Source organism: Penicillium brevicompactum, assembly GCF_028827555.1.
Source record: "Penicillium brevicompactum strain IBT 35665 chromosome Unknown utg000006l_segment0_segment0, whole genome shotgun sequence".
NCBI lineage: Eukaryota > Fungi > Ascomycota > Eurotiomycetes > Eurotiales > Aspergillaceae > Penicillium > Penicillium brevicompactum.
Window position 1 is genome coordinate 4,142,810 of NW_026623209.1, and position 26,265 is coordinate 4,169,074.

The window sequence follows — 26,265 nt, forward strand, 5'->3', positions numbered from 1 at the left end:
GAGAAGAAGCATCTCGGGATAGTCGGGCCGATTGCAAATAAAACCCGCCCAGCAGGCCATCCAAAGCCGTCCAAGCCGCACGAAACATCGTGACTTTTGCCGAACAAAGTCAGAATTGCCTATTTCAGACAGACTAGTGCGTCATCGCCCAATCGGGCTAAAAATGGCCGCGAGCGGAACTGCCGCAGCCAATGAAATGACCGGGAAGAATAGATTGAACGGAGTAAAATGGAGTTTCTGGAGAGAGCCGATGTCACCTCCCCGCAAATTGCCTGCAAATGGTCACCGAAAGGCCCAAAAGGCTGAAGTCGCCCTGTTAGACCCCACTATCAAAGTACACTTACCCGGGGAAACTGGAGAGTCGTGTTTTGTTCCCTGAGCTCCCCTCACTTTTCACTTCCTTCACTTCTTCTCTTCTACCTGCCTACCACCCCCCTACTCTACCCCGCCATGTCGACCCCGCAGGAGCTCGTGCCGCAAACAGAATCCATTGCGGAAGTCTACGCAACGGACGACGCCTCCGTCAACTCAGTTGCGCCAGAGCACCAGCAGCGATGGGCCAACCTCATCACCCAGTTTAACAAGACCTACAGCTACCGCCCGGACTTCGTGGCGCGCAGTCCCGGTCGCGTGAACATCATCGGCGAGCACATCGACTACTCCCTGTACGATGTCTTACCCACCGCCGTCAGCGTCGACGTGATCATGGCCGTCAAAGTCGTCCCCGCCAGCTCCTCAGAATCCACGATCACAATTGCCAATGTCTCCCCGGAGAAGTTCCCTACTCGCGAATTCAGCGTGCCTCACGATAAAGACGTCGAGATCGACCCCAAGAAGCACGAATGGGTCAACTACTTCCGTGCCGGATTGTCCGGCGCCCTCAAGTTCCTGCGCAAGGAAAACGCCTCCTTGGTCCCTGCCAGCATGCAGATTTTGGTCGATGGAAACGTACCTCCCGGCGGAGGTATCTCCAGTAGCGCGGCTTTTGTTTGTGCCAGTGCGCTGGCCGTTATGAAGGCCAACAACCACAATGTCTCCAAGCAGGACTTGCTTGACTTGGCTGTCGTTTCAGAGCGCGCCGTGGGAGTCTACTCAGGCGGGTGAGTTTCTAATAGAAAAGTGCTCCGTCAAACAAAGTACATCGAAGCTGACAACAGATATCTCTAGCATGGATCAAGCAGCATCCATCTTCTCCAAGCGTGGATACCTACTCTACACCCAGTTCTACCCTGCATTCGCCGCCCACCACGTGGCGATCCCCAAGGCCGCCGACGAAATCACCTTCCTGATGGCCCAAAGCTTCGTCACATCCAACAAGGCCGAAACCGCCCCACGCCACTACAACCTGCGCGTAGCCGAGTGCACCCTCGCCGCCGTCATTCTCGCCAAGAGCTTCGATCTGACCCTCCCCAAGGACAACAGCTCTCTCGGCTACAGCCTGCGCAACTTCCAAAACCAGCTTATGACCAAAGAAGGTCGCCTAGGGGATCCACTGGAGTATCAAATCGACTCCGTGATCCAGGCAACCCAAGACCTCTTCACCAAGGAAGAAGGCTACACACGCGAAGAGATGGCCCAGCTACTAAGCATCAGCGTACCGGAGCTCGAATCAAGCTTCCTCTCCGCGTTCCCCGTGCAAGCGGAGCGATTCCAGCTCCGACAGCGCGCTCTGCACTGCTTCAAGGAAGCACGCCGCGTTCTTGACTTCAAGGCTTGTTTGAGCAACGCGAAGGAGCTGGATGAGAAGCGCATTCACTACCTTGGACAATTGCTTAATGAATCGCAGGAGTCTTGTCGTGTTGCTTATGATTGCAGTGCGCCTGAGGTGGATGATATTTGTGCGATTGCGCGCAAGGCTGGTACTTGGGGTTCGCGATTGACTGGTGCTGGGTGGGGTGGTTGCACTGTGCATATGTTGCCGCAGGGTAAGGTTGAGGCAGTCACTGCTGCGTTGAGGGATGAGTATTATCTCAAGAAGTTCCCTGATATCAGTAAGGAGAAGTTGGAGCAGGCTATGGTTATCAGCAAGCCCTCCAATGGGTCGTTTTTGTATGTTTGTCCTATCTGAGGGAGATTTGAACGATGGATGCTAACTGTTTCACAGGGTTTCGGGCGCTGCTATTGACCAGATTGCCCTTTAGATGTCACTTGGATTTTTTTTTTGGAAGCCAGATTAAGATCTAGCTAACTTGACAAAATGATGACCCAGTCAAGCCTTAAGACGCATTTTCGACCGTCCTCCAGTATTGCTCAACATCTTTATCTATCAATTATCAACTTAAGTTCGATGACCGTACCTTGTACAGTGTTTTCACGTCCAATTTTGACGAAATAATTGAACATTCTGACCCTATTCGTCGCAAGCTCCTGGTATCTACAAATCTCATCAAAGATAGGTTTATTCGAAACCTTGGAGCCCGACTAGATTGCCTTGGCCTTAAAATCCCGTCAATGTGTGCGGGGTACGTCTATCTAAACTAGATGGCCGTCGGCTTGATGAATGTAAGGCATAATTCAAAAGGAGGATTTCATTATATTTGACGCCAAGATCTATTCATCTCTTGCCAAATTCTCTGTAGTAAATATACATGGCGACCATGAGATACGCCTGGCGTAGACGAATGACGCCCACAGGGTCAAGCGATGCTACCTTGTGCCTCGAGAACATTCGGATAGTGCCCCCTTGTGAGCACAAAATGGTGGGTTGCTAGGCTAGCCCGTGTTATCTGTGGATTGAAGCTTCTTGGCTCAGGACCATCGCGTGCCCCAGAAGGCCCCCAAGCGACTCTTAGTTGTACCAGAGTATCTGGCTTGAAGAACTCAGACAGAGCCATAACTGTCACTGATTGAATAATTCATCGAGCAGCACTCAACGTCCATGGTTTTGCATGCACGTCATGTCATGGAGGCCTCATAATGGCCCCCACATGCCGTGAAGCAGCTCAAGCCTTCTTTTTAGGAGGGGCTTTGGCGAAGAAGGAGCTCATCTTCGCCATACCGCTTGTGTTGACTTTCTTCAAGTTTTTTACCGCTTGCGACTCTGCCGCTTTGGCCTTCTTATCCTCTTCATCCTTGCGACGCTTCTTCTCGGCTCTTGTGTCTTCTTCTTCGTCATCGAGACCTCGCTTCCGTGTGAAATTGGACATGTCGCGCGAGGCGAGAGCTTGAGCGCGAAGCTCAGCAATTTCCTTGAGACGATCCTTCAAAGGGGTAAAGTCGAGAGGACTCTCTGCAGATGCAAGGATCTCATCCAATCGCAATGCTATAGTGGCTGGCAGATATGATTCCTTCATGAAAGACAGTGCTGTGGAAATCTGAAGGAGGCGAGTGATGGGCCCGGTATTTGAATCTTCGCCGTCTGGCTGCGGAACAGGCGTAGATTCTCCTGCGGGCGTTGAAATTGAAGGGGTAGCATCCGTCGCCACCGTTGATGGTGTATCTTGTCTGTCCTCTGATTTAGACGTTGGTTCACTCTCGCTAGCGGGTTCCTGGCTGGTCACAATGTCTTGTCGCTTAACTGCCATCAATGGAGTAGCCAGCGCCTGACGAATGAATCGTTCCTCCAGACTGACAGGAAGCCCCCTATCTGCCATGCGTTCTGCCTTTGCGATCAACTCCTTGACTAGCTTGGTCTCACTGAATCGGAACATCTTCTCATCTCCGGCTTCCACCACATCACAAGTAGCTTCGACACGCGTTAATAGAGATGCGCGGAATGTTTCATCATAGAGGACACGGCGTAGATGCTTCGGCATATCGTCGTGCGAGTCGATGATATCGTCCAATGGCTGGAACAAGGCGGGTCCGGATTTCGAAGAGGGTGCCAGCAATGATACAATGAAGAACATGGCATCAATTGGTGTTGCAACTAGTAGCTCGGCCTTCTTTGTGATTGATCCTTGTAGTGAGGACTTCGTGGGCGTCTCGTCTTCCGGGCTGGGTGTTTCGCGCGTCTCATGGGTGAAGAGTATACTGCGCGCCGAATGCGCCGGTGGTGCGACAACTGTAAATTCATACACTCCACGCTCTGGGCAGAAGAAGTAGCGAGCTAGCTCCCCGGATTGAGGCTGAGGCAGGGAGAGTAGTCGTGCATTGTCGCTAGTACCGGTTGGGAGAATGAATGTCTTGCTTGGTTGTTCGGCGGGGACCAGAGACTTTGTTTTTTGGTCGGTATCCTTTGTTTTGGAGGCTGACGCCTTGGATGCTGGAGCTGATCTGGTCCTCATATTATATCATTAGGGTAGTAGGGTAGGGTGATAGGTTGAAGAGGCTAAAGTGGAACGGAAGAAAGTCGCGACGCGAACGCGGGCAGGCGCGATGGGTCACTTTCCCTTGCATTAGCGAGTTTCAGCCCGTCCGCATCGGACATTATTGACTGCATTCCTCTCTTACTCTGTACCTTGGCACTTGGCTTGTTTATCTTTTCTTTTTTACGTTTCGGATTGTTTCACAGCTCATGGAATAGTCACTCCGTGTGTATCTTCGCATCAGTCAGTCGCCCTGTTTACACACCGAATTGATCACTAACTCCCTCTAGTGGTTGAGCCCGCGTGGCCACCCAAATCGCCTCGCGCAGCCCTCCTGAGTTCGCCGGCTGGGCGACGGAAGTTTCAAGATACCCAACGGCCCCGAGAGAACCTGTCATCACCCTTGAAGCGGTCAAGCACTACGCCGAATTTCCGATCCAAAGCCAACCAATTGTTAGACGAAGACGATATGGAAGAAGACGATGAGGAGACATTGCAACTGCAACTAGCTGAGATCAAAGCGCGACTCAGACTGAAGAAACTCCAGCAAAAGAATCGTGGCCGCTCGAGCTCCAATCTTGAGGAAGAGGATGCGCGGCCCTCCTCCGCGATCAGCCCCTCCCGAACGGAACGGGTGGAAGATGGCAACCCCACGCAAAGAAGTCCCAGGAAGGTCATACAACGGGCCGGTAGTGATGATATTCAAGTTCCAGCATCCCCTACTAGGCGCGAAGTCCCTGCCAACGATCCAATCTCGCCCCGCAGGTATGTGATGGGGATCGATAAGGGTTGGAAAGCCAACGATGTGTCATTGAAGCGGGCTCCGAGCTCGAGGACCGACCCTCGGCCAAGCAGTCAGTTGGGCTTCCGGGACGGCGCTACACCTCGCGCCAACGAGATGTTTTCGGCGCGGCCCCAGACCTCCCCTGGAATGGGAGGGCCCAATCGAATCAAGAGCTTTAGTGAGAGAATGGCCGAAGGACGAGCGGCGGAAAAGGCCGAGAAGACACGGCTAGAGAGAGCCGAACAGGTCCAGGCCAACCGCAGTTCAGCGTTCCAGGTTGACAAATCAGAGCTGGAGACCTTCAAAGCCGCTGCAGCTGATCATCAGTACGTCCCTCCATCGGCTTCAAAATGGGAGCGGCAGACAGAGAGCTTCAGCCGCGAGGATGTCCTTCGATCCATGGGCCAATCTCGACCAACGGGGCTACATCGCAGCAACACGACCCCCAACCTCCGACGGACTGAAGGGAACAAGCATACCGAGAGGCAACCTCATTTGCATCGGCGGACTAATACCGCAGATGAGCAACCAGGGTCCACTCAAAAATCAAGTCAGTCAGATGATGCTTTGAAAGCACCAGACTCGTCAAAGTTTGAGTCCTACTCGTCACTACATTTATCAAATCGGGTTCTGCCTCATTCGTTCTTGAGCCGCACATTATCAGACAAAAAGGTCCTACGGATCCCAGACCTACTTAAAACTGTCAAGGCGCCTGCCTTCGAGTTGCCAGAGGAGATTGATGGGGATTATGTCGTTTTTGGGATTGTCGCATCCAAGTCTCAGCCCAAAGATGTCAAAGGCGCGAACAATGCTTCTGCGAAAGCAACGGACCCCTATGATGATGGTCTGAATAACAGCGGCAAATACATGGCCATCACTCTAACCGATCTGAAATGGACCATCGATCTCTTCCTCTTCGACACAGCCTTCCCACGCTATTACAAAGTCTCGGAGGGCACGCTTATTGCGATCTTGAACCCTACAATTATGCCTCCCCCAAAGCACAAACTAGACACAAATCGATTCAGTTTATCACTGTCGTCATCAGATGACAAGGTGCTGGAAATTGGCTACGCTCGCGATATTGGCTTCTGCAAGGCCGTGAGAAAAGACGGAAAGACTTGTCAATCGTGGGTAGATGGCCGAAAGACCGAGTTCTGTGACTTCCACATCGACATTCAGGTCCGCAAGACCCAAGGCCAACGCGCAGGAATCAATTCTGACTGCGGAATGGGTCCTGGGGGTTATCGGGGCCGCGCATGGGCGTATATGGCGAAGGAGTAAGGCGGCAGAGCGCCTTCAAGAATGGCTCGAAGAAACCTGGACCACAGTATGACTTCGCGACTCAATCCCACTATTACGTGACACCTTCCCGGAATCGTGGCACTGGCCGTACATCATACAACCCTGTTGCGGGATCCGCTGCAAAGCTGGACGGATATGACGACCCCTTTGTCTCCTTAGGTACGGGTGGTCGCGTTGAAAGCAAGGATGAGAAAATGCGCCGACGACTCGTGACCCAGCAAAAAGAGCGCGACATCACCCAGAGGCTAGTTGCCGGACGAGTAGGTGGCGTTGGTGCCGAATATCTCCGTACCAGGGCCGGCAATGAGACTCCCAACAAGCCCAATACGCCATCCACTCCTAATGTGCCCCGAAGTCCGCCTGATACCAACGGTATGGACATGAGCACTTTTGGCAAAGCCAAGAACGTGCGTTTGAGTCCTATGAAACGGGCTCATGGCAAACCTCATGGTAGTGGGGTTAAGAAGACTCGGTTCATTACTTCCAGGGGCATTAAGGAAGCTGGCCGGGAGAGCCTGGGTGCACCGGCTGAGACTACACCTAGTGGAAGGCGAATGATCATGGATGACGATGATGACGACGACGAGCTGGAGTTCGTTTGATACTTAAGGCTCGTTCCATCTCATCTGATCTGCGAAGGAATTATCATGACGCTGTTACGAATAAAGCATATCTTGGTCGCATTGGGCGGAATCACTTTTGTGGGAGTTGTGGGGCAACAGAGTAATTGCAAGTTCTGTTGTGTGTTGACTGTACGAATAGTGTACTTCTAGTTCTAGTTGAAAGTTTCTTGGAATCTCTTGCTGATCTTGCCATGTAGAAGGTTCGTCAAGTTCCTTCTCGAGATGGTAGAAGTGTAAGTGCGACTGGAAAGGCGTCTACATTTGCAAGGATCATAGAGAAGGTCTGTAAATTCATTGGGCTAGGCCCCTAGTTATTTTCGCTAATTCCGGTCCACGATGTCATTATGAACAACTGTAAGCAAAAAGAAACGCCGCTATCCTGCCCGTATTGTCGTGAGGTATCCTTATCCTTGAGTATCGCGAGTTCCAACCCAGTGCGCCAGTAGAGAAAGTGAGAAGCAGAAAAAGAAAAAGAAAAAGAAACGCAATCACAGGCAGCGCAAGTACATGATTGCCATGGGATAAATTGAAAGGAGCAAGATGGGACGCGCAGAAACGGTGAGCAATGCATGCACAAAGAGACGCAAACGAAACCCAGACGCAGCATGAGGAGCAAGAAAAAAAATCAGATCGCTGGAAGGCCATATGAGATGAATAAAGCTGACCGCTTTCACTGGCTCTATCACAAAGACCCAGGAGTGGAAGGGCTAGCAGCAGCTCGAGCAGAAGCTCGGAGAGAGGCACGAGTAGGAGCCCGGACGGGAGCATGGGCAGAACCATCAGGGCCAGCGGCAGCTTCAGCTAGCTTTGCCATCCGTGTGCGGGGGTAGGGACTGCCACGGGTTTCCCGATGACGCTTCATGCGGTCAGAAGCAGTTTCCTTCTCACGATCATTGGCTTTTTTGCCGGATCTCAACCATTCATAAAGACTGCCCGTGCTCACGCCGGGGTCGGCGACCTGGGCGACCTCGGCGAATGGGTTTTCTTCCTGGCTGCCTTCGTAGAAAGATTCCTCTGGGGAAGGAGTCACACCCAGAGACGGGTTTGATACAGACGGGATGTCACCACAACTGGAAACACTTCCGAGTTCCAGGGGGCTGCTGTCAGGGTTGTGGGTCGCCTCGTCAGCAGCTTCGTTGTCTTCCACATCGGTGACATCCTCCTCGTCGTCGTTGGCACTGGCTTCAACATGAGTGAGAGACGCTGGGTTGTTGGAGCCACGGATGATGGACGGCGATTGATCAAGAGGGGGTGAGCTTGCTCTGATGCCATCGGGACGAGCGAAGAGAACTTTTGGCTTGATTTCGCTTCGCTTAAGAGGCTTGATGCCCTTCAGGCAGTTGGGGTTCTTGGCCAATAGATCAGGACGATTAGCAAATAGCCCAAGATCATCTTCATCGTCCGACTCGTCCATGTCATCAAAGGACTTGTAGACCGACTTGCCACGGCTACTAGAGGTGGGGGGTTAGCATGCACAGATGGGATGATATTGGGGTGAACTTGCCTAATATACCAAGCACCCCGAGGGGTCTCTTCGTCAACCAGGGTCGATCGTGTCGCCGGTCTTCCATCCAAAATACCAGGGGCAGTGCGGAAAAGACCACCTTTGGGACCAGCATTTGCGGGAATACGATCACGGGAATCGGTATGAATGGGAATTCCCGACGGAGCAGATTGAGTGTCGATGTCAACAGGTGGAGTGTAGAAGGGGTTGTTCTTGGGACCAGCGTTCACGGGGATGCGATCACGGGAGTCGGTATGTATCGAGATGCTAGGGGCAGGAGCCCTGGGGTGGTTGTATTCACTTGCAGGGTAGTGAGAACTGCCGCTCGAACCAAACAAATCCGCATGGCCAGCGTTGCCCACAGAGGTCCCTGCTTTCGAGCCAGACCCTTTCTCCGAAGGGTGGTCAGAGAAAACCTCAAAGGTGCGCGGGTTGTCCATTTTTCTGCGCTTGGATGTAGATGTTGGGGGGAAAAGTGTACGGGGTGTAGCAGATCCAGACGAAGAAATGATGGCTTGCTTCTTTGAGGGGGTTTTCACAGGAGTGGGTAAAGCGCGTTCTGCAGACGAGCGTGACGAAGGTGCTGCAGAAGTGCGGGGATGTGAAGGTGCAGAGTCGAAGGGAGAAATGCGAGAAGAAGATGCATGGTTGTGTGCGGCCTTCTTAGACGAGGGCTTGACAGTACCAGGAGAAGAGGGCGAAAGAGTTCTCTTGGGCCGTCCAGATTGCGCAGATGAGGTTGAGTGACTTAGAGGTGGCGCAGATTGAGCCTCCTTGGCTGCGCGTTGACTTGCAAGTCTAGTAGAATAACGTGTAGGGTAAGGTTCCCAATCATCATACTTGGCACCATGGCGAGGTGCTCGAGGTACCCGAATCGCAGACGGAGATGGCGGCGGTGGTGTGGAGGCCATGTTGACTCTAACCACTATTGAATGATCGCTCGACGTTATGAGACGGTCGCAATAAGGATATCGATAGAATACTATTCGCAATTGAACCTGTTGAGCTTTCGGGAAATCGCAACCCTAGTGAAGCGTGAAGGGTGAAGGTTGGCGGAATCAAGGGCGTAACGCGTTTGACTTGAAAGACTTCCGACGGAGATGGAGCAAAACCCAGTCGAAATAAAAGGCCGAAATTGATAACAGGCGTAAATATGCAGATCCAGACGAAGACGAAGCGACGAGGACAAAGAGCGATAAGCTGGGCACGGGGGAAGGGTGAAGTTGTTGACAAGGGCTAGACGATTGTCGCCCAGCCACCGGCCCTTCACCGCCCCCATAATTCCGGTGGCTGAAAAAAACCCCCGCGTTAATGTTTACGCCTTATGTTGATCGGCGCTAGTCTGCTTTCTTTTGTCCATTACAACATCCCACTTGTCAATTGGACGTCACCTCCATTTGGGTCCTAGACGACATACTGTTACTTTGTTTCTGCCTACTCTACCACCAGCCAGATTACCTACTTCCAACATGACATTCCGCACCACAGCAGAAGAAATGGAGAGACTCCAATTATCAGACGAAGATTCAGACCTTTGGGACTCCCCTTCGAAGAAGAGTGCGCCCAAGAAGTTCACCCCAAAAGCTTCCGATGAGAAAATTAAGCTGGAACCTCGGTCCTCTCACGACGGCGCCAATGATGGTGATGACCCGCTCTATGATCGTCAAGAGGCACGGGACGCCGCGCTCCGCAACGAGCTACAGGGCGTACGGAATATCAACGAAGTCATTGAGGGACTGCTAAATAGCTTGGACTCCGCGAAAGGAAACATGGAGGTGAGTCGATCACGTCGCGATTGGTTTCGGGCGGTCTCTAATCATCAAATCTAGACGGTCTCTCAAACCGTTACCTCGGCCTCGACTCTGCTCAACACATGGACCCGTATCCTCTCCCAAACTGAGCATAATCAGCGCTTGATCTTGAACCCGAATTGGCAAGGTGCTACACAGGATGTAGCTGATATCGAAAATGAGGCGATCCGGAAACAACAGGCGGCAGAGCGACGCGAGCAGGCACTCCAACAACAAAGGGAAGCTGCGGCACGAAGGGCAGAAGAGATTGAGGCACGACGAGCGCAGGTCACTCGGGGGACGCGGGGTACCCGAGGCACTCGAGGAACGACTAGGGGCACTGTTCGAAGCACCGGACTGGGAAGAACCCCCAGTGTGAGCACCACGCGAACAACCGCAACACGCGGGTCGACAACAACACAACAACGCCCGGTTAGTGGAATTGCACGCGGGAGCGGGATCTCCCGTGGTCGTGCCAAGCCTTGAAAGCACTCAAGTCTTCAAATTTATGTACAAAAGACCGATGGGTGATGTTGATGAAGCAATATGACATGATACCCATTTCTTTAATCCATTATCGCCTGATGCCACAATCATACACGGATAATGGCAGCATCCAGCATCTCCTCGATGATTCCGAGGAATTCTCTCAAAATACTCCGTAGAGATAGCGCATATTCAACAAACTGGCCATAAGCATTGGCGGTTGTTGGTCGTTGGCCCAATGAAGTACATAAATCAGGCATCAATGGACAAATCAGGCATCACCGAGCTTCACTCGCTATGACCGCGGCCGATCTGATAACGATAAGAAGCTACCCCATTGTTCCCCTGATCCATGGATACTCCGTACAGCAATGACAACCAATACTACTTAAACATCTAATTCGCTTTCTCTGGGCAATAATGAACTTCGCGCCATATCAAGATCAATCTCCAGAGCTCGAGCGCGCCCTGTCACCTCCGCCCGAGGGGCGCGTCATCAGCCCAAAGCTCCGCTCACCACGAGCCTCGGCCGATCTCCCTTCTCCAAGTCACTTTGCTGCGGGCGGCTATGGCAATCAGAGCTTTGGGCGAGATGTCGAGGGTGGACATGTGAGCCTCGGGGCTTTCGAGACCAGTCTTCCTATCAGTATGAATGTTGAGGCCATGCTGGCATACTTGCTTCTGCCTCCAGCGGGAGGCGTGTTCTTATTACTTGCTGAACACAAGAGTGATTACGTGCGGTGAGTGACTTATCTTTACCTGTGCTCTTGGTAAGATATTAATACAAGACACTTTGCAGATTTCATGCTTGGCAGTCAAGTATGTTATTCGCTGCTTTGTTTGTGAGTGACTCTCCCTATCTATCCACTGTTTTATTCCTGTGTTTACTGGTATAGGTTGTCCACCTGCTCTTCAGTTGGTCTAGTTTCCTTTCCTGGACATTGTTTCTCGTTGATCTTCTTTTGATCGGCTTCCTTAGCATGCATGCCTATCAAGATGGTAAGTCTCTCCTGTCAGGTCTATGGCATCATGGTCGTCTGCGTACTGGCTTTATGCTAACCAATATTTCTCATATCTCAGTCGACACGTTGGACCATTTCGAGGTCCCTATTTTTGGCCGCCTGGCTAATTCTTTCGTTGATGATGAATGAACCTGAATGATGTCTTTTACTATGTTTTGGTGTATTTGTACGTAACTATGGAGCATCGGCATTCACGATACACCTGTCTTACAATGGTGCCAAGTTTACTCTTGGCTTCATGCCCATGGGCTCAGATAGGATGTACCTCCTTGGATACTTCGTTGTCATAACACTATTTTGCGCTTCTGTAGATTCAATTTCTTTTAAGCCCCTATACTCTGTTCATGAAGGTTTATCTCCGGCATTGAAGAACACAACCTGAACCGTGATATCATCACGTACATGACGGGAGAACGGAGAGTCAAAAGCAAGCCGCCCTGCAAGTAGCTCGTGGTGATTCCCACCTAGACAGTTGCGCACCAGATGTACTGCTGCATTCTCATCTTGGATTGTTGTTCGCTCTTCCACAAACCTCCAGTCCACACCTTTATGGAACTGCCCAAAATCAAACGGCTCGTAAGTCGGATCTGGGTTGTTCTTTCGATCCTGTGGTGACTCGAGCCATTTGCCCACCAAATCGACACCCTGCTCACTGGATATATTATCCCATAGACCATCCGTTGCCATAATCAGGAATGAAGGCTGGCTGGGGTCTATTTTGGTACTGGTCACAACAGGCTCAGCGGTCAAATATGGTGGCGTGCGAACGTCGTATCTAGGCGTGAGGGGTGCCGGGCCATTGAAATGGTCTTTCATCTTCTGCTGGAATTCCAGAGGCCATTTCCACCTGCTATCTCCAAAGCCACGCGATACCATGATTCCAAGGACACGTCCGTCTTTAACAATGGTTTCTTCGCCAGGGTGCTCCTTGTAAAGCCGAGCAATCTCGTCTTCATTCCGACCGGACTGATCTACCGACAACGGGATTGCTTTCCATTTCCCATCCGGCCCTTTTTGTCCCAAGACAGCCCTCGAATCTCCGGTGCATGCAACGTGCAGCGTGCTAGTGAGGGAATCGTATAAGGATAGCAACGCACATGATCCTGCGTAAGCCGGAGCCAGCTTCTTGGCCTTTTCTTGCAAGGACATCTTGCTCTGGGAAGTAGCTAACGCAGTCTCAATAATTGAGTCATCGAGGTCGACGAACGCTTTCATGATAGCATGCTGAACCAATTCGTTTGATGAAGATCCATCGGCTGAAGCCTTGATCTGACCCAAGTTTTGCTGAACAAAGGGCAATAGTTGCTTTGTCAACAAGTGGGCTGTCTGCCAGCCTGCGTGTCCATCGAAAACAGCCCAGGACATCCATTTGTCACTATCATTCCAGGGCGAGGTGAATTTACCATGGATGAATCGATCTTCGCAAGGGCTATTTGATGCCAATTGGGTCCCATCGTATCTTTGGACACCGGTGATGCTGTTCACACGGTGGGAGAATGCGTCTTTGGATAGTACACGGCTGACTTCTTCGCGGGATAAGGTCGGCTCGGATACCGACGGCTCCACAGATGGACCTTCAAGAGAGGGTACATCATCCTGGACAGTTGCCCACCACCAAACTCCAGGTGCGCTGATAAAACCAACGGTCGCAATTGAGATTTTGGTGTTTGAGTACGAACTTCTTGTCGAGAAGGTTCTTGACATTCGGGTGAAGGGCGCATGCACGCGCCCTAGGCGTGCGCGACCTAGTCTTGAGAACATCATATTCTCCAGAGAGCTCAAGCAGAGTGTGAGGATCTTGGAATGAAGATGAGAAATCCAAGACGTCAAAAAGACAGGTGCCTGGTAGTACTCCGTAGGACTCTGGGAGCTTTGCGAAGGGGGTGGTTATCGGGAGGTGCATGTAATTGGTCACACGTACGTCGATCCAGCCCCACTATGGAGAGTGACTTCGGGAGCCCTAAGCACCTGGGCAGCGGTGGACAGTCTATATCAACCACAACCACACGATCCCGAGAGGTTACCTACTTTGCCTAAAACTGAGCGGCATTGATCATATTCCAAGGGCTTAGAGAGTAGCTTTCAGTAAGTTCATTCTAGGTGGCAATTTGCCCATGCTATACATAAGTCCATTCAATATATCTCACAAAAAAAAATCAATTAAAACACATCCTATCGTATCCTCCATAACAATTAACCGACAAAACATGAGAGCAAACAAGGGGGAATGAGGAAGTAGCAGGGAGCATCATGCCGCGAGATTGTTCATTATGAATTTTTGGGTCAGAACCAATCTCCGACACAAACATCCCGCGAAAGGAAAAAAAGCAAGATCGAGAACAAATTCAAATAGATCCCAGAACACACACGCTAAATCTTGAAACATCGGGGCGAACAGGATAATTAGGTTAAACAGACTGCTCAATGATGTCAAGGCAGACTGCAGGACGACGTTGAGAATGAATGATCGAAAACGAAGTCAAGAAAGAGGCGTCAATGTGCAAAAGGGTCGACAAAAGGCATGGTATCTACGTGAAAACGTGAAAAGTATCTCCGTCAGGACAGACGTGGTATGAGTCGTGGCGGGTCGTGAGTGGGAAGGGCGTTTAGATGATTTGGAGGTAGTTGCTTGGCACAAGACCCGGGTGACCGCGGGCGTTAGTGACCTCTGCTTCCCACCATCCATCATCCTGTAGGCGAAGAACGCCAAGAACATCGCCTTTGCCGAAGCCGAGCTCTTCGGGAATTGCAGCGTTGTAGCTGTACATGGCACGAGCTGTGAGAGGCAGTTAGAATATTGCGCATAAATATGGGGAAGGGGGTTCACTCACCGAAATGCAAGATTGGTCGGCCATCACGGCTGAATTTGCGCCCAGGCTCCGCAACAGCCATGGTGCGGCTTCTGGATCGACCAAGAGGAGGAGCGCTGTCTCCATAGGTAGAGGATGGGCGACCACTGGATCGAACTGAACCGGCATATCCTCCCGGACTACTGGCCCCGTACATGTCATGGCTATTAGATAGCTGTAGCTCCATACCGCCGGCACTGGAAGGGCGGGTTTGCTGTCTGAACTGGGGCTGGGGAGAGACTGCACGGTGGCTCATGGCAGGCGAGGCTCTGCGAGCAAACTCGTTGGGAGAGTAGGGTGGATCCTGAGTACGACGCGGGGTGGGTGATGCGCTGTACTGGCTTCGCATGCTGTTGGATTGATACGAGCTGGGGCTAGGACTTGGTCCTCTGCCACTGTTTTGGCTCATCCGGGTATCAACGCGAGGGGATGCAACCTGAGGGCTGACGCTGCGTCTCGGGGCAGGCGCAGGCGACCTAGCCCGAGGAGCTTCTTGAGGCTGACCGCTATGTCTAGACCCCATGCTGCTGTTGGCACCTCGGAACATATTCTGGGTTTGACCAGTGTACTTTTGAGTTGTCTTATGCATCTGCTTTGCGGTGAATGCTGGCTGGGGTGCACCTAGCCGCTTGACAGCAGGATCATTGTATGCGGGTGGAGCAGCGGCACTGGCGTTGCTACCACCATAAGTGGAGTTAGGGGCTGAAGGTGTGGGTGTACTGATGCCGTGGTACCTATCTGCCGATACTCGAGTGGCAGATTGCTTGCCGCTTGTCTTCAGATCGGCCAAGGCCCGGGCAATCGGATCCAAATCATCATCGGCACCTTGAGCTGGCTGTGTGGATTTGTTAGATGAGTCCTTTTCTGGAGAGGCGACATCAAAGACATTGTTTCCGACGTTGAGTTGGAAGTTGGCCCGAGGATCAACAGGTTCTGGACTTCCGGAAAGACGACCAGGAGCGCCTGTGATAGGCTTGACAGGGCTAACCTGCTTTGGTGGGCTAACCTGTCTGGGTGGATTCACTGGCTTGGGAGGACTGACTTGCTTGGGAGCACTGACTGGTTTCGGCGGGCTCGCCTGTTTGGGTGGACTAGCTGGCTTCGGCGCGCTGACCTGTTTAGGAGGACTGATAGGCTTTGGTGGGCTGACCTGCTTGGTGGGGCTCATTTGCTTAGTTGGTGAGTCCCAGCCTCCCCGTGGAGCCGAGTTTGAAATGGTCGCCTGGGGAGAGGAGGCAGCGTGTTGCGAAGAGATGACAGGCCGTTCCTTATCGTGACGGCTCTTACGACGGAAAGGACTGTTGCTGAAGAACGCGCTCTTCTTCTTGGGTGACTTTTCATCCCCGGAGCTTGGCAATGGAGCACTGTTTGTTGGTTTGGGGATAGACTTCTTGGTGGGGGTTGCCTCGACACTAGACATGGAGGTAGGATTGGATACTTCGCTTTGAGAGTCACGGCTGGACGGGCGATAGGCGCTGGTAGCTGAGCTTCGCTCCGATGGAGGTCCCGCTCGGCAGAACATGGTCATACCGTCAGTCGGGTACGCATTGTGAGGAACAGCTCCAATCTCCCCGTGTTGCTCAGGGTCATAGTTTGGAGGAGGGGCGCCACCACGGCGGAAGTCCAAGGGTGCAGGCTGCTGCGGCTGGTGAGGCTGCTCCTGGGGGGTACTGTTGAGAGCGATGCTGGTGTTGAGGATGGTGTTGTGGCATTTGCGCAGGCATCTGTGGAGGAGGCATCTGCGCAGGCGGCATCTGGGCGGGTGACATTTGAGCAGGCGGCATTTGAGGTGGCATCTGCGGAGGAGGCATCTGGGCGGGTGGCGCTTGAGTTGGTGGCATTTGCGCTGGCATTGGGGGCTGCGCATTACTCTCAGGGGGTGGAGCCGCGTGTCCCATATGGGCTGCCAGCTCTGACTGTGGATCATTGTGCGAGTCGAATGTAGAGGGCTGAGGCGAGGATGTGCGGAACGCAGGGTTCATGGTGCGCTGGAACTGAGCCACCGAGTATCCATCGCCTTCGTCCATCTCAGAGCTCGAGTCGTCATCCTTGCAGAAGTTGATGAAGCGCGGGGGATCTGGGATCTCCTGGCCGGTCCCTTGTTCCTTGATGAAGAAGAGGATGTCCTTCTCCACTTCGCAATTCTCCAAAGATAAACGAACCTTCTCACAAGACTATCCTAAATGTCAGCAACGCAATATGTGGCTAGGAATATCAGACGACTTACAGCATCATCGCTGACACAAACAGTAGAAGCAATGTTTGCATAAGTCCAAAGACTGCTCTTGGTGAAATCCAACCGCTCCTCCTCCAGATCCTGGAATTTGTCGCAAGCTGACTTCCACTCCTTGTTCCATCGCCCGGTAGTTTCCTCTAGTGTCTTGACGGCAGCTTCGTATTCGTTGCTGTTGGATGCCATTTGAACCTGTGTCTTTTCGAGCTTCGCCTTATTCTTGCGCTCCTCTTGACCCATGACCATGTGGCCTTGAGCAAGGTATCCTTTGATACGAAGACAGTCCTGTTCATAACGATCACGCGTCTGTCAAGTCAGTATGACAACTCTCCTGTTTTGTTGACAGACACCCACCTTGTTCACAGTTTGTGTTTGCTGCATTTTTGTCTTGTGTAGGCGCTCAATGGTTTGTTGAATAATCTTTCGTCGCTCCTTGATACCGCTCGCGAATGCTGATAGCGGCTCCTCCAATTCGGTCTTCATTTGTCCCGCGATTGCGGCGTGTGCTTTGGCAATTGCCTCGGTCTCACCGCGCACCACATCAAGGGAGCTACGGAGTGAGCCTATCTCGCATGACCCCAATGACTTGCGACAGAGAGCTTGGAGTTTGCGCGCGTATTCATCTTCGATAGATGCTCGTACTTTGGAATAGTCAGTATGCTGCAATTGTCTGTTGAATCTGCAGGCCAGATCACATACTGTTGTAGAAGACTTTAAGTTCGTCATTTGTGATCTTGGAACCATGCACGCGATCCAACATTGGTTGAAGTCCTGCATCGTCTCTGCCCCAGAAGTTGTTGGCAACTATATGATCAATTAGCGCAAGCCGGCTTGAATTAATATCGAGTGACATACAAGACATGGAGACCGTAGGTCCATCTGCCAGTGTCCCCGGCATTGTGATCAATCGTGAGCCTCGGCCAGCCTTTGCTCGGAAAATTAGAATCGGATGGAATGAAAAAGAGAGTAAGCGAGAATAAGTCAAATTGAACTGGTGAACAAAACAGATACACCAAAAAGACCCTGGGAGGTCACAATGTGTAGAAGTTGAAGGTGAGCGGAGGGATGTGCTGTTTACGGGCGCGTTTCTCGGGGCAACCACCGCGCGGCCGCCATGCACCACCTTACTAAGCCAGTTATTCCCCGGACACATCATTGAATTCATGCATCGTTACTTTTACTTATGCTTTGGTACTTGGAAAATACTCCGATGCATATGATTTATGAGGATTCAAATATTTGGGAATTTTTGTTCATTCATTTTCGGTCGTGAAACCGTTCTATGTAACAATGTGGCCATCAAATATTCAAGTCCAGTCTATGTAGGCCAAGCAAAAGCAAGAAAAAAGCAGCCCAACCCATATTCATCTGAAGAAAAGTCATACACATAATGAATCATAATATCTTTCATAAAGTTGCGCCTGTAGAAAACGCCGGTCAAAGATGCGTCAAATCCCCAATGAGGATAAATCAAGTCGTTCAATGTCACCTTGGAGAGGGGACATAGTAGTTTGTTGTTATCATTTCAAATCATAGATCGCGAGTAATGTGAGTTCGTAGATCGTATGTAGTGTTTATGCTCGTTTTTCATCACAAAGCATAGATCGTTCAATGTCGTCTTAGTAGATGGCGGGGGTAGCAGAGGCAACGGGGGTGCTTGAGCCAGGGGTAGAGACACTGGAAGCCCAGCTGGGGTTGCCGCGGGCGATGAGGCTAGGCGAGGCAGTGGGGGTGGCAACGGAAGAGCTGGGGACAGAAGAGTACCAGCCAAACTCACCGCGGACAGCCAGAGGAGGAAGCGAAACGGATGCGCTGGAGCTGGCGGGCGCGGGAGAAGCAGAGTGCCAGTCACGGGCAGCGACAGTGAGGGAAGCAGAGGGAGAAGCAGATGCGGAAGAGTACCAGTCACGGGCGACCAGAGAGGCTCCAGCAGCAGAGGAGGTAGCAACGGACGAGCTGGGGGCAGCTGTGTACCAGTTGCGGGCGACCAGAGAAGTGGCAGAGGGAGAAACGGAAGCAGAAGAAGACCAACCACCAAACTGGCGGGCCACGAGCGAGGAGGTCGCGGAAGCGGAAGCGGAGCTGCTAGGAGTGGCAGGGTACCAACCGCGGACAGCGAGAGGAGTACCGGTAACAGAGACACTCAGGCTGGAGCTTGAAGATGGAGACACCCAGTCACGAGCAGCAAGAGGAGTGGCCGAGGCGGATGCGCTGGAAGAGCCGGCACCGAAAGCAGAGGGGTAGCCACGAGCATTGAGGGAGGCAGACGAGGTGGCATATTCACGCGCCTGAACCGAAGCGGAAGCAGTGCTGGACCACTCGCGAGCGAAGAGCGCGGGCTGACCAGCGGCTCTCAGACCACGACGGAAGAAAGAACCGGCAGTGGGGAGGGCAATTGACGGAAGTGGGATGTCATTGCGGGCAGTAGGAGTCTCCAGGCAAGGAGTTGAGCTAGCCGCGGGGGTTGAGTAAGGCACGCTTGAGGGGCTGGCGGTCACAGTGACAGTGACGGGAACGTGGTCAGCGCCGGGGGCAGTGACTGTGGAAGTCTGGAAGACGGTGTCGATCTCGGGTGCAGCAGAGCTGGAAGAGTCTCCGTCGACATTGACCACTGAGTAAGCTGCTGCGCGGCGAGCGATGTCTTCATTCTCGGGGTTGGCGAAAGGTGCCGCATAGGTCATGCTGACCGAGGACAAGGCGAGGAGTGCGGCGGTTGAGAAATGCATTATGAATAGTGATTGGGTTGCAATGTGAAACGAGAAACAAAGACGCTTGAGATTGAAAGTAAAGATGTAAACAATGGAAGAAGTAAGGGCTTTGATATGCAGAGAAGCGGGAGATGGGAAGATGAAGAATAGGAAACAACAGAAGCTTCTAGCCGGGGCTTAAAAGTTGTGAGCAAAAAGATCGACCTTCACCATGCACGTATATTCATCTACGGCGATTACATCCATTGGACCAAAAATAGGCGGCTGGGATCTACGGTGGCTGGGTCTTCAGGATCCAGCCATGGCTTTTTATGTGTTTAATTTAGCCGGCTTTTACTCTCATTGGCTGGGGATAGAGACAGGGTAAGACCCACCCGGTACATGTGCCAACCACGCTACTGTAGTGGGGCGCTAAGCAGTAATTGATGTGGCTGGGGACTCCACTCTGACACAACCAACGGTGTTTCATTGTCGCCTAGTTTCTTTTCATAGATCAGATATGATGCTTCTATGAGCCTGTTAGGCCTGAATGTTCCCTGATCGACATGTCAATCCAGGTAGATCTTCTGAGTTATCGACCTCTGCCGCTTGTCTGCCGCGGTGGCAGGACATTAGATGGCAAGATCCTCCACCCTCACCAATCCGCACCCCAGTGCAGCACTGGCCCACCCTGCGCAGGGGCGGTTGGGGTTCCACCCGAGGGCTGTGACATGGGTGCCTTCATCGTAGGTCGTGGAAGTGCCCATCCCGCTCAGAGGTTTCGTTTCGGTGGTGTGGTATTTGGCCAATTTCTGATTCTCTGCCCGGAACCCGTCATAGAACCGACTCATACCGAGGGAATTTGAGTCTGAGCTCGGTATCCATTCATGTGTGAACCAAGTCTGCTGCCATATTTGCTCCTTGTTGTAGAGAACCCGTCGGAAGGGATTGGTGCCTGCCACCTCGCCTCCGACGCTGCCAAAGAGGGCACAAGGATGCCATGGACTCGCTGGTGCCATGGCCGAAAGATTGCTGGACAACCTGGCAATGTTGGTTGTGGTGAAAAATCTTCGGATCGGAATCATGCGTCCAAACTCGTTTTCATCTCCGGCAACAAAGCACTGAAGAACAGGAGAATATGTGATGTAAGGAGCGGCCGCTCGAGCGCGGACCGTTGAGGTCGTCTCGCTTTCAGGGTCGACTAGTGAGCACATCCGAGTCTCGCCATCCATGGACACAGTGGCAATGATATGAGGGCTGACTGGGTATGCAGATGTGATGGAAAGTATGTACGTGCTGTGGACGGGTCGATGAAGAAGTGGCAAAGGCTCAGGTACATAGGGCGTAGTTATATTCCAGACAGTCACAAATCCATTTCCACAACCAACCAGAATCTCGGTGGGGGACAGCCAAGTGACACATGTCGATACTGTCGAGGGTGGTCTTGCTTCAAATGCAGCTGACTGCATCCTGACTGTGTTTGATGTGTCAGTAGAGCGTAGACAGTTTTCTGGGGTGGAAGGATGACTTACGGAATTCAGTCTCTTGTGGCCCTCGACCTCTCGTGATATCCAGGACTCTCACTTTCCCGTCACCCCAGACCGTCGCAAGCAAGCCAATAGGCTTCCGAACTTCTTCGTCGTCTTCCTCACGTTTAGACCTTGGCGTAGTGCACCAAGCGATACGTCTCAAATCACCCCAGTCGGCACAAATGACCTGCCGGAGTTGTGGCTCATGTTCCATGTCCAGAGCGTGGGTATCAGTATTGGTCCTTTTAGCTTTGAACTCCCAAATCTGAAGGGCGCCAGGGAAAGCTTGTGATGGTTGAAATGCCGTAAAAGGCTCACTATCTTCAGTCCTATGCTCATCCTTTTGGTCCTCGGTGAGCGGCGCGGCCACAGCTAGGTACTGAGAGAGGCCATCTTGAGAGGGAGCCCAGGCCATGCAATTCGTCTTACCGCCGATGTTGAAGATCCACCCTTGCCGGGCCGGCGCTGGATTTTTGGCTGTTTTTGTCTTTTCCCAGGCTTTGCCGAAATCGAGGGATTCGTGGTAACCGAGATCAAAAACTCCCTGGTCATTGCTCGGGCCCATACGGATGCGGTGTTTCCGTCCACTTGACCGGGGTAGATATCTCTGATATGCCAAAGTCTTTTCAATGGTTTCAGCGCGCTGTCGTTCGCGGATTGTCTTTCCAGTATTTTTGTCGTAGTACCAATCCCACCCACGCGTGCCTTCTTCCTCGAGGTCATCAGGATGCACGCCCAGGGTTGGCCCGTACACAGATCTATCGTCCTCACACTTGCCTTCCAAGGCATAGCGACTGGGAAAGGTGGAGTCGATTCCCCGCGACCATTGTCCTCTGGAGTGAATTGCCGCCATCATATCACGCTCGTCTGAGCCAAAAGTCAGGGTGTAAAAGGTATCTTTCGACAAGTGATCTTTCGGATCAATGATTCCACGAGAATGTGTCTCATCTGCAGACGGCACAACGATTCCATCGGCCGCTCGCTTTTTGAAATGCAGCTCACGTGGTCGACGAGAGGCCGAAGTATGTTTCTTGAAAGTCTTCTTATCAATGTCGGGATCGAGGTCCATATCATCGGGGTCAGAGGCATCATCTTCCGACATCGAGTCTGCTTCTAATTCATCCTCGATCATCTCATCTTCAGCTGGTTCGTCAATCTCTCCTTCCGAGGCTGCTCCAACGAACTCATCGTCTGAGTGAGAATCATCTTCCTCGGCATGCCTCGCCTTCTTCTTGGGAAGTGGACCTCCGCCATCTGCACCTTCTTCATCACTGATGCCTGCAGTTTGAAATGGATCATTCACGTAGACTGTCCTAGGGCCTTTCTGGCGCCCAGACCTGCGCCCAGGAGGCATGTTGCTCAGACAACGAGTGCGCCAACTGTCAACTTCAAATGTAGCTGGCGATGAATTGGGTTTCGGTCAGGACTACTCGAAGAAGCAAGAAACGCCGAGAAAGAGTAGAGTAGTTTCAGACTGTCAAAGCAAAAGACCGACCGGGGAAAAGAAAGAAGAGTGAGGTGGGGGGAGAGGGAGCTATCTAGCCCAGGCTTTCATCTGACCTCCCAACAGGATAAGCTGATTTGCTCGACATTCAGTGCATTCAAGAGCGTACTATCTGAAATGACGAAATGTGAAGCTTTAGGAATACACGAGCGTGCAGGGCGGTGGAACTAACCCCAAAACGGCTAGCTCGTCTTAGTGCCTTGTAAATATGGCATCCAACATTTCTCCCCCAACTGCACGCATTCCACACGGCTACAATGTTATTGTTTTCTTGGACCTTGAGCCGATTCGACTGCAATTTGACTGTCACATTCTTTTACTCTTCGTTCAACCCCAAGTCTTTGCAGATATGTTCTATGTCCCTCCAAGCTGACCCCAAGGCCTCGAGGTGACCAATGTTCACGGGTGTGACAGAAGCGTTATCCCACAAGTTTGTAGAACGAGGCAGATCTCAACATCACCCAAGGCTTGGTGTGTCAGATTTCTCGCCTACCACCTTCCTAAGTCAGAGCGTCAATGATCTCACACGCTACACAGCTCAACCTTTTGTGGAAACTTTATCAGTGTTTGACAACAGTAACCAGATTCAGATGTAGAGTAGTCTTCAGACATTGATGATTGCCAAGTCCACAGGTGGCACCGTCGCCTAGTATGATACCAATGTCAGTGGGTTACTCCGTCGGTGCAACAATAGATATGTTGGAGATGCTACAGCGTGTTCGTACATGTCGCTTTTGCGACTGGTTGCCAAGAACGAGACTAAGGTACTACCTACTAACATATCTTGCCAATCGATTGGCCCAATTAGGTGCTCACTGCACTTGGTCAAATCAATGACCCAAAAGACGGTATGGCTTGAATTTCGGATTCATGTGATTCATTGATATCAATCTGTAGGACGCTGAGATCAGAGACTGTGAAGATATCGAACAACTCGATCAATCAGGTCCCGCTGGCCTTCACTGCTGACGTTGTGACTGGCTCCCTCAATGACTCCGCTGTTTTCTGCATCCCACTTCGTCCCTCCTGCTTCAGTGGCCTGCTGCCATCTTTGTAGCAGCTTGACCTTGTCTACCCAATGTGGGCAATATTCATCTTGTCCGGAGTATAAGAACATGATTTTCGAATGAAGTAATCCTCGCTCGCCAATCATGCCAAAGGTCTCCTTCAAGCGCTTGTCGGTCAAGTCAGAGCTAAAGACATCATCATCAGATGGATGCCCCGGGCTCTCAGGGCTGACCAGGCTCAAGAACCTCCGGGCGCTCAAAGGTGTATCAGGGGGGGTAAGATAGCTTGGCAGTCAAATTCATGGGAAGGATAGTGTCGTTATTATCTCCCGTGTGTGGTTGCTTCTTGGAAAAGTCCACAAGCTCATTGTAGACCTTTCTGATCTCGTCGGGCTGGTCAGAAGAGTCGATGATGGCCTGTAATCCTTCTCTGTCCGAAGCAGGTGCTTGCAGAATAGCACCATCAAGCTCCGGGCGGACTATATGTTGCAGGCCAAGATCGAACTTCTTCTCCGGCACGGGATTCGGCGAGTAAAGGTAATGAAGCACGTCCTGGCTGCCAGTTGAATGGCCCATGATGGCGATCTTTCCGCCTTTGGTTGGTGCGCCAGGCTGGCGTGAGGCCTTGAGATCACGGATGAATCGTACACACTGGCCAAGCTCTTCTACATCGCGATCGAGGCTTCCGACGCCCCACCCGCCGTAGGACGAGGAGAGCAGGACGGAAAAGACTGACCACTCTGTGTTCTCTAGAGCTTGGGCTAGCTTTGAGACATAAGGGACTGTGCAGAATCCATCTGTCAGTCCCCCGACGAAAATCAAACTGCTGATTTTGTTGATTCCCTCTGCTGGCGGGGTGAATTCAAAGGCGACAAGCCTAGGAGCCTGCGGGTGTCAAAATCTGAAAGTTCAATTGGGAGTGAAATGCCTACATATTCATGGAGAACACCTCCATGCGATAATCCACGACTGGCATTTGATGACATGATGTAATAGTGGTGCTGATGTTGAGGGAAGTGTCGAAAACGATGGTGGGCGATCAACAGTTGACGTATCTGATGTGCAGGTGGGGTTTGCCAGACCCCAACTTATCTCCCAAGGTTGGACCTTACATATTGCAGGTTCTTCTGGACACTGTCATACTAAATGTACCCTCAGTAATTCCTCGCTCTGGTAGGGTTAGAGAAAGAAATGGAAATTGTATGCTCGAGAAAATCTACTGAAAACCGGAGCTTTACATTGGTCGCGACTAATATTGCGGCTCTATAACGGGTGAACTGAAGAGTCAAGACCAGGTCCAATATGGCCGTGAAACAGCTCAATTGCTTCTGAGGATTTTTTACAGTCAATCCCGAGGTCTGGGGCCTAGTTTGTTTTAGAAGATGAAACGAAATTCCTCTCTAACGAGGTTGATGTCTTACTTCTACGCCAAACACTTAAAGCATAGCTATGCCAGAAACAAAAACTTTGAATTTATATCAACAAGAAAGAGCTCATTCAAACACCACCAGAAGTGCACGGATTTGGAACAGCAGAGGTCAGAGGTCAAAAGGGGTATATCACAGCACAGGTAGTAGACAGTCCAAACATCATTTCATGCGAGCCTTCAGAGAAAAAGATGAAGTGTATCATTTGGACACCGAAATTCCATGGACAGGCTTAAACCTTCAGCCACAAGCTCAAAACACCCTTGAGGTACTCGACAATCTCAGATCCACCGAGCTTGGATTCGCCATAGAGACGGTCGACAAAAGTGATGGGACACTCAGAGACCTTGTAGCCCATGGCCTTGGCACGGACCATCATCTCCATCTGGAAGCTGTATCCCTTGCTCTCGGTGTTGAGGATAACCTTCTCCAGCACAGACTTCTTGTAAAGGCGGAAACTGCCCGTCAAGTCGCTCACGCCGGGCATCAGCATGACATCCGCAATCAAGTTCGCAGTGCGCGAAGTGAACTTGCGGAACAAGTCCCAGCCATAGACACCGCCCTTGATGTCTCCGCGGTTGGCATATCGGGTTCCGGTGACGATGTCGGCTTCGGTCTCCTTCTGGATCTTGATCATCTCGGGGATGAACTTGGGGTGGTGGCTGAAATCGGCGTCCATGATAATGACGAAGTTGCCGGTAACATATTTCAGGCCGTGCACGTACGCGGTTCCGAGACCAAGCTTGCCCTCACGGGGCTTCAGGATAATGTGTTCGGGGCCATAGAGCTTCTGGAGCTGCTTCGCGATCTCGAGGGTGCCGTCAGGGGATCCGTCGTCGACCACAATAACCTCCCAATCCAGCTTTCTATAATTGAAGAACTCATGTCAGTTTGAATCCAAGTATATGGGCCACCATTGAGACCTACTCCTCATTGAAAGTGCGCTGGATCAACCAAACGATGATGGGGAGGTTTCTCCGCTCATTGTAGGTGGGCAGGATGATAGAATACTTGTTGGCTGCGCCCATTTTGAAAGCCGTGGTTGGGAATTAAAAGATAAGGAGCGGTACTAGATCTGTGTAAAGATCAAGGAATTAGAAGCGGAAAGTAGGGAACGTATGGCTGTTGGCTGGCAGCTTGTTGCATTCGGCAACGCCAGATCGCGGCCAAGTCGCCAGATCCGGCTCCCACCGCCTCGGCAGAATCCGATAGCTTATCGGGTGTTTTGCACGTCGCGAACACTCCGAAGGCATCTATTCCAAGTTTAT

At 51.7% G+C, this 26,265-nt stretch overlaps 11 protein-coding genes across 11 annotated transcripts; 3 read left to right on the plus strand and 8 right to left on the minus strand.

The window, feature by feature from the left end:
• Window positions 1–450: 450 nt before the first annotated feature.
• Window positions 451–2,141, plus strand: N7506_009773 (uncharacterized protein; the record flags this gene model as incomplete). Its single annotated transcript, XM_056959066.1, has 3 exons — window positions 451–1,100; window positions 1,168–2,049; window positions 2,105–2,141. The coding sequence occupies 3 exons, from the start codon at window positions 451–453 to the stop codon at window positions 2,139–2,141; spliced, it is 1,569 nt and encodes a 522-aa protein (XP_056808456.1).
• Window positions 2,142–2,942: 801 nt separating this feature from the next.
• On the minus strand, window positions 2,943–4,226 carry N7506_009774 (uncharacterized protein; the record flags this gene model as incomplete). The annotated part of the gene is made up of 1 exon (XM_056959067.1): window positions 2,943–4,226. One exon carries the CDS (start codon window positions 4,224–4,226, stop codon window positions 2,943–2,945), a length of 1,284 nt encoding a protein of 427 aa, XP_056808457.1.
• A 91-nt stretch (window positions 4,227–4,317) lies between these two features.
• On the plus strand, window positions 4,318–6,938 carry N7506_009775 (Mcm10/DnaG-type zinc finger protein; the record flags this gene model as incomplete). The annotated part of the gene is made up of 3 exons (XM_056959068.1): window positions 4,318–4,321; window positions 4,538–6,265; window positions 6,310–6,938. 3 exons carry the CDS (start codon window positions 4,318–4,320, stop codon window positions 6,936–6,938), a joined length of 2,361 nt encoding a protein of 786 aa, XP_056808458.1.
• Window positions 6,939–7,641: 703 nt separating this feature from the next.
• N7506_009776 (uncharacterized protein) lies at window positions 7,642–9,374 on the minus strand (the record flags this gene model as incomplete). Its single annotated transcript, XM_056959069.1, has 2 exons — window positions 7,642–8,410; window positions 8,473–9,374. The coding sequence occupies 2 exons, from the start codon at window positions 9,372–9,374 to the stop codon at window positions 7,642–7,644; spliced, it is 1,671 nt and encodes a 556-aa protein (XP_056808459.1).
• A 558-nt stretch (window positions 9,375–9,932) lies between these two features.
• Window positions 9,933–11,890, plus strand: N7506_009777 (uncharacterized protein; the record flags this gene model as incomplete). Its single annotated transcript, XM_056959070.1, has 6 exons — window positions 9,933–10,238; window positions 10,293–10,725; window positions 11,194–11,479; window positions 11,539–11,581; window positions 11,636–11,738; window positions 11,820–11,890. 6 exons carry the CDS (start codon window positions 9,933–9,935, stop codon window positions 11,888–11,890), a joined length of 1,242 nt encoding a protein of 413 aa, XP_056808460.1.
• A 213-nt stretch (window positions 11,891–12,103) lies between these two features.
• N7506_009778 (PP2C family serine/threonine-protein phosphatase) lies at window positions 12,104–13,525 on the minus strand (the record flags this gene model as incomplete). Its single annotated transcript, XM_056959071.1, has 1 exon — window positions 12,104–13,525. One exon carries the CDS (start codon window positions 13,523–13,525, stop codon window positions 12,104–12,106), a length of 1,422 nt encoding a protein of 473 aa, XP_056808461.1.
• Window positions 13,526–14,367: 842 nt separating this feature from the next.
• Window positions 14,368–17,741, minus strand: N7506_009779 (formin-binding protein HOF1; the record flags this gene model as incomplete). The annotated part of the gene is given in 7 exon segments (XM_056959072.1): window positions 14,368–14,537; window positions 14,593–16,270; window positions 16,282–16,469; window positions 16,481–16,784; window positions 16,838–17,149; window positions 17,198–17,484; window positions 17,543–17,741. 7 exon segments carry the CDS (start codon window positions 17,739–17,741, stop codon window positions 14,368–14,370), a joined length of 3,138 nt encoding a protein of 1,045 aa, XP_056808462.1.
• Window positions 17,742–18,462: 721 nt separating this feature from the next.
• N7506_009780 (uncharacterized protein) lies at window positions 18,463–19,569 on the minus strand (the record flags this gene model as incomplete). Its single annotated transcript, XM_056959073.1, has 1 exon — window positions 18,463–19,569. The coding sequence occupies one exon, from the start codon at window positions 19,567–19,569 to the stop codon at window positions 18,463–18,465; it is 1,107 nt and encodes a 368-aa protein (XP_056808463.1).
• A 593-nt stretch (window positions 19,570–20,162) lies between these two features.
• On the minus strand, window positions 20,163–22,413 carry N7506_009781 (transcription factor TFIIIC subunit TFC6; the record flags this gene model as incomplete). Its single annotated transcript, XM_056959074.1, has 2 exons — window positions 20,163–21,004; window positions 21,063–22,413. 2 exons carry the CDS (start codon window positions 22,411–22,413, stop codon window positions 20,163–20,165), a joined length of 2,193 nt encoding a protein of 730 aa, XP_056808464.1.
• A 1,424-nt stretch (window positions 22,414–23,837) lies between these two features.
• On the minus strand, window positions 23,838–24,556 carry N7506_009782 (uncharacterized protein; the record flags this gene model as incomplete). Its single annotated transcript, XM_056959075.1, has 2 exons — window positions 23,838–24,455; window positions 24,503–24,556. The coding sequence occupies 2 exons, from the start codon at window positions 24,554–24,556 to the stop codon at window positions 23,838–23,840; spliced, it is 672 nt and encodes a 223-aa protein (XP_056808465.1).
• Window positions 24,557–25,229: 673 nt separating this feature from the next.
• On the minus strand, window positions 25,230–26,025 carry N7506_009783 (dolichyl-phosphate beta-D-mannosyltransferase; the record flags this gene model as incomplete). The annotated part of the gene is made up of 2 exons (XM_056959076.1): window positions 25,230–25,863; window positions 25,925–26,025. 2 exons carry the CDS (start codon window positions 26,023–26,025, stop codon window positions 25,230–25,232), a joined length of 735 nt encoding a protein of 244 aa, XP_056808466.1.
• Between the last annotated feature and the right edge of the window lie 240 nt (window positions 26,026–26,265).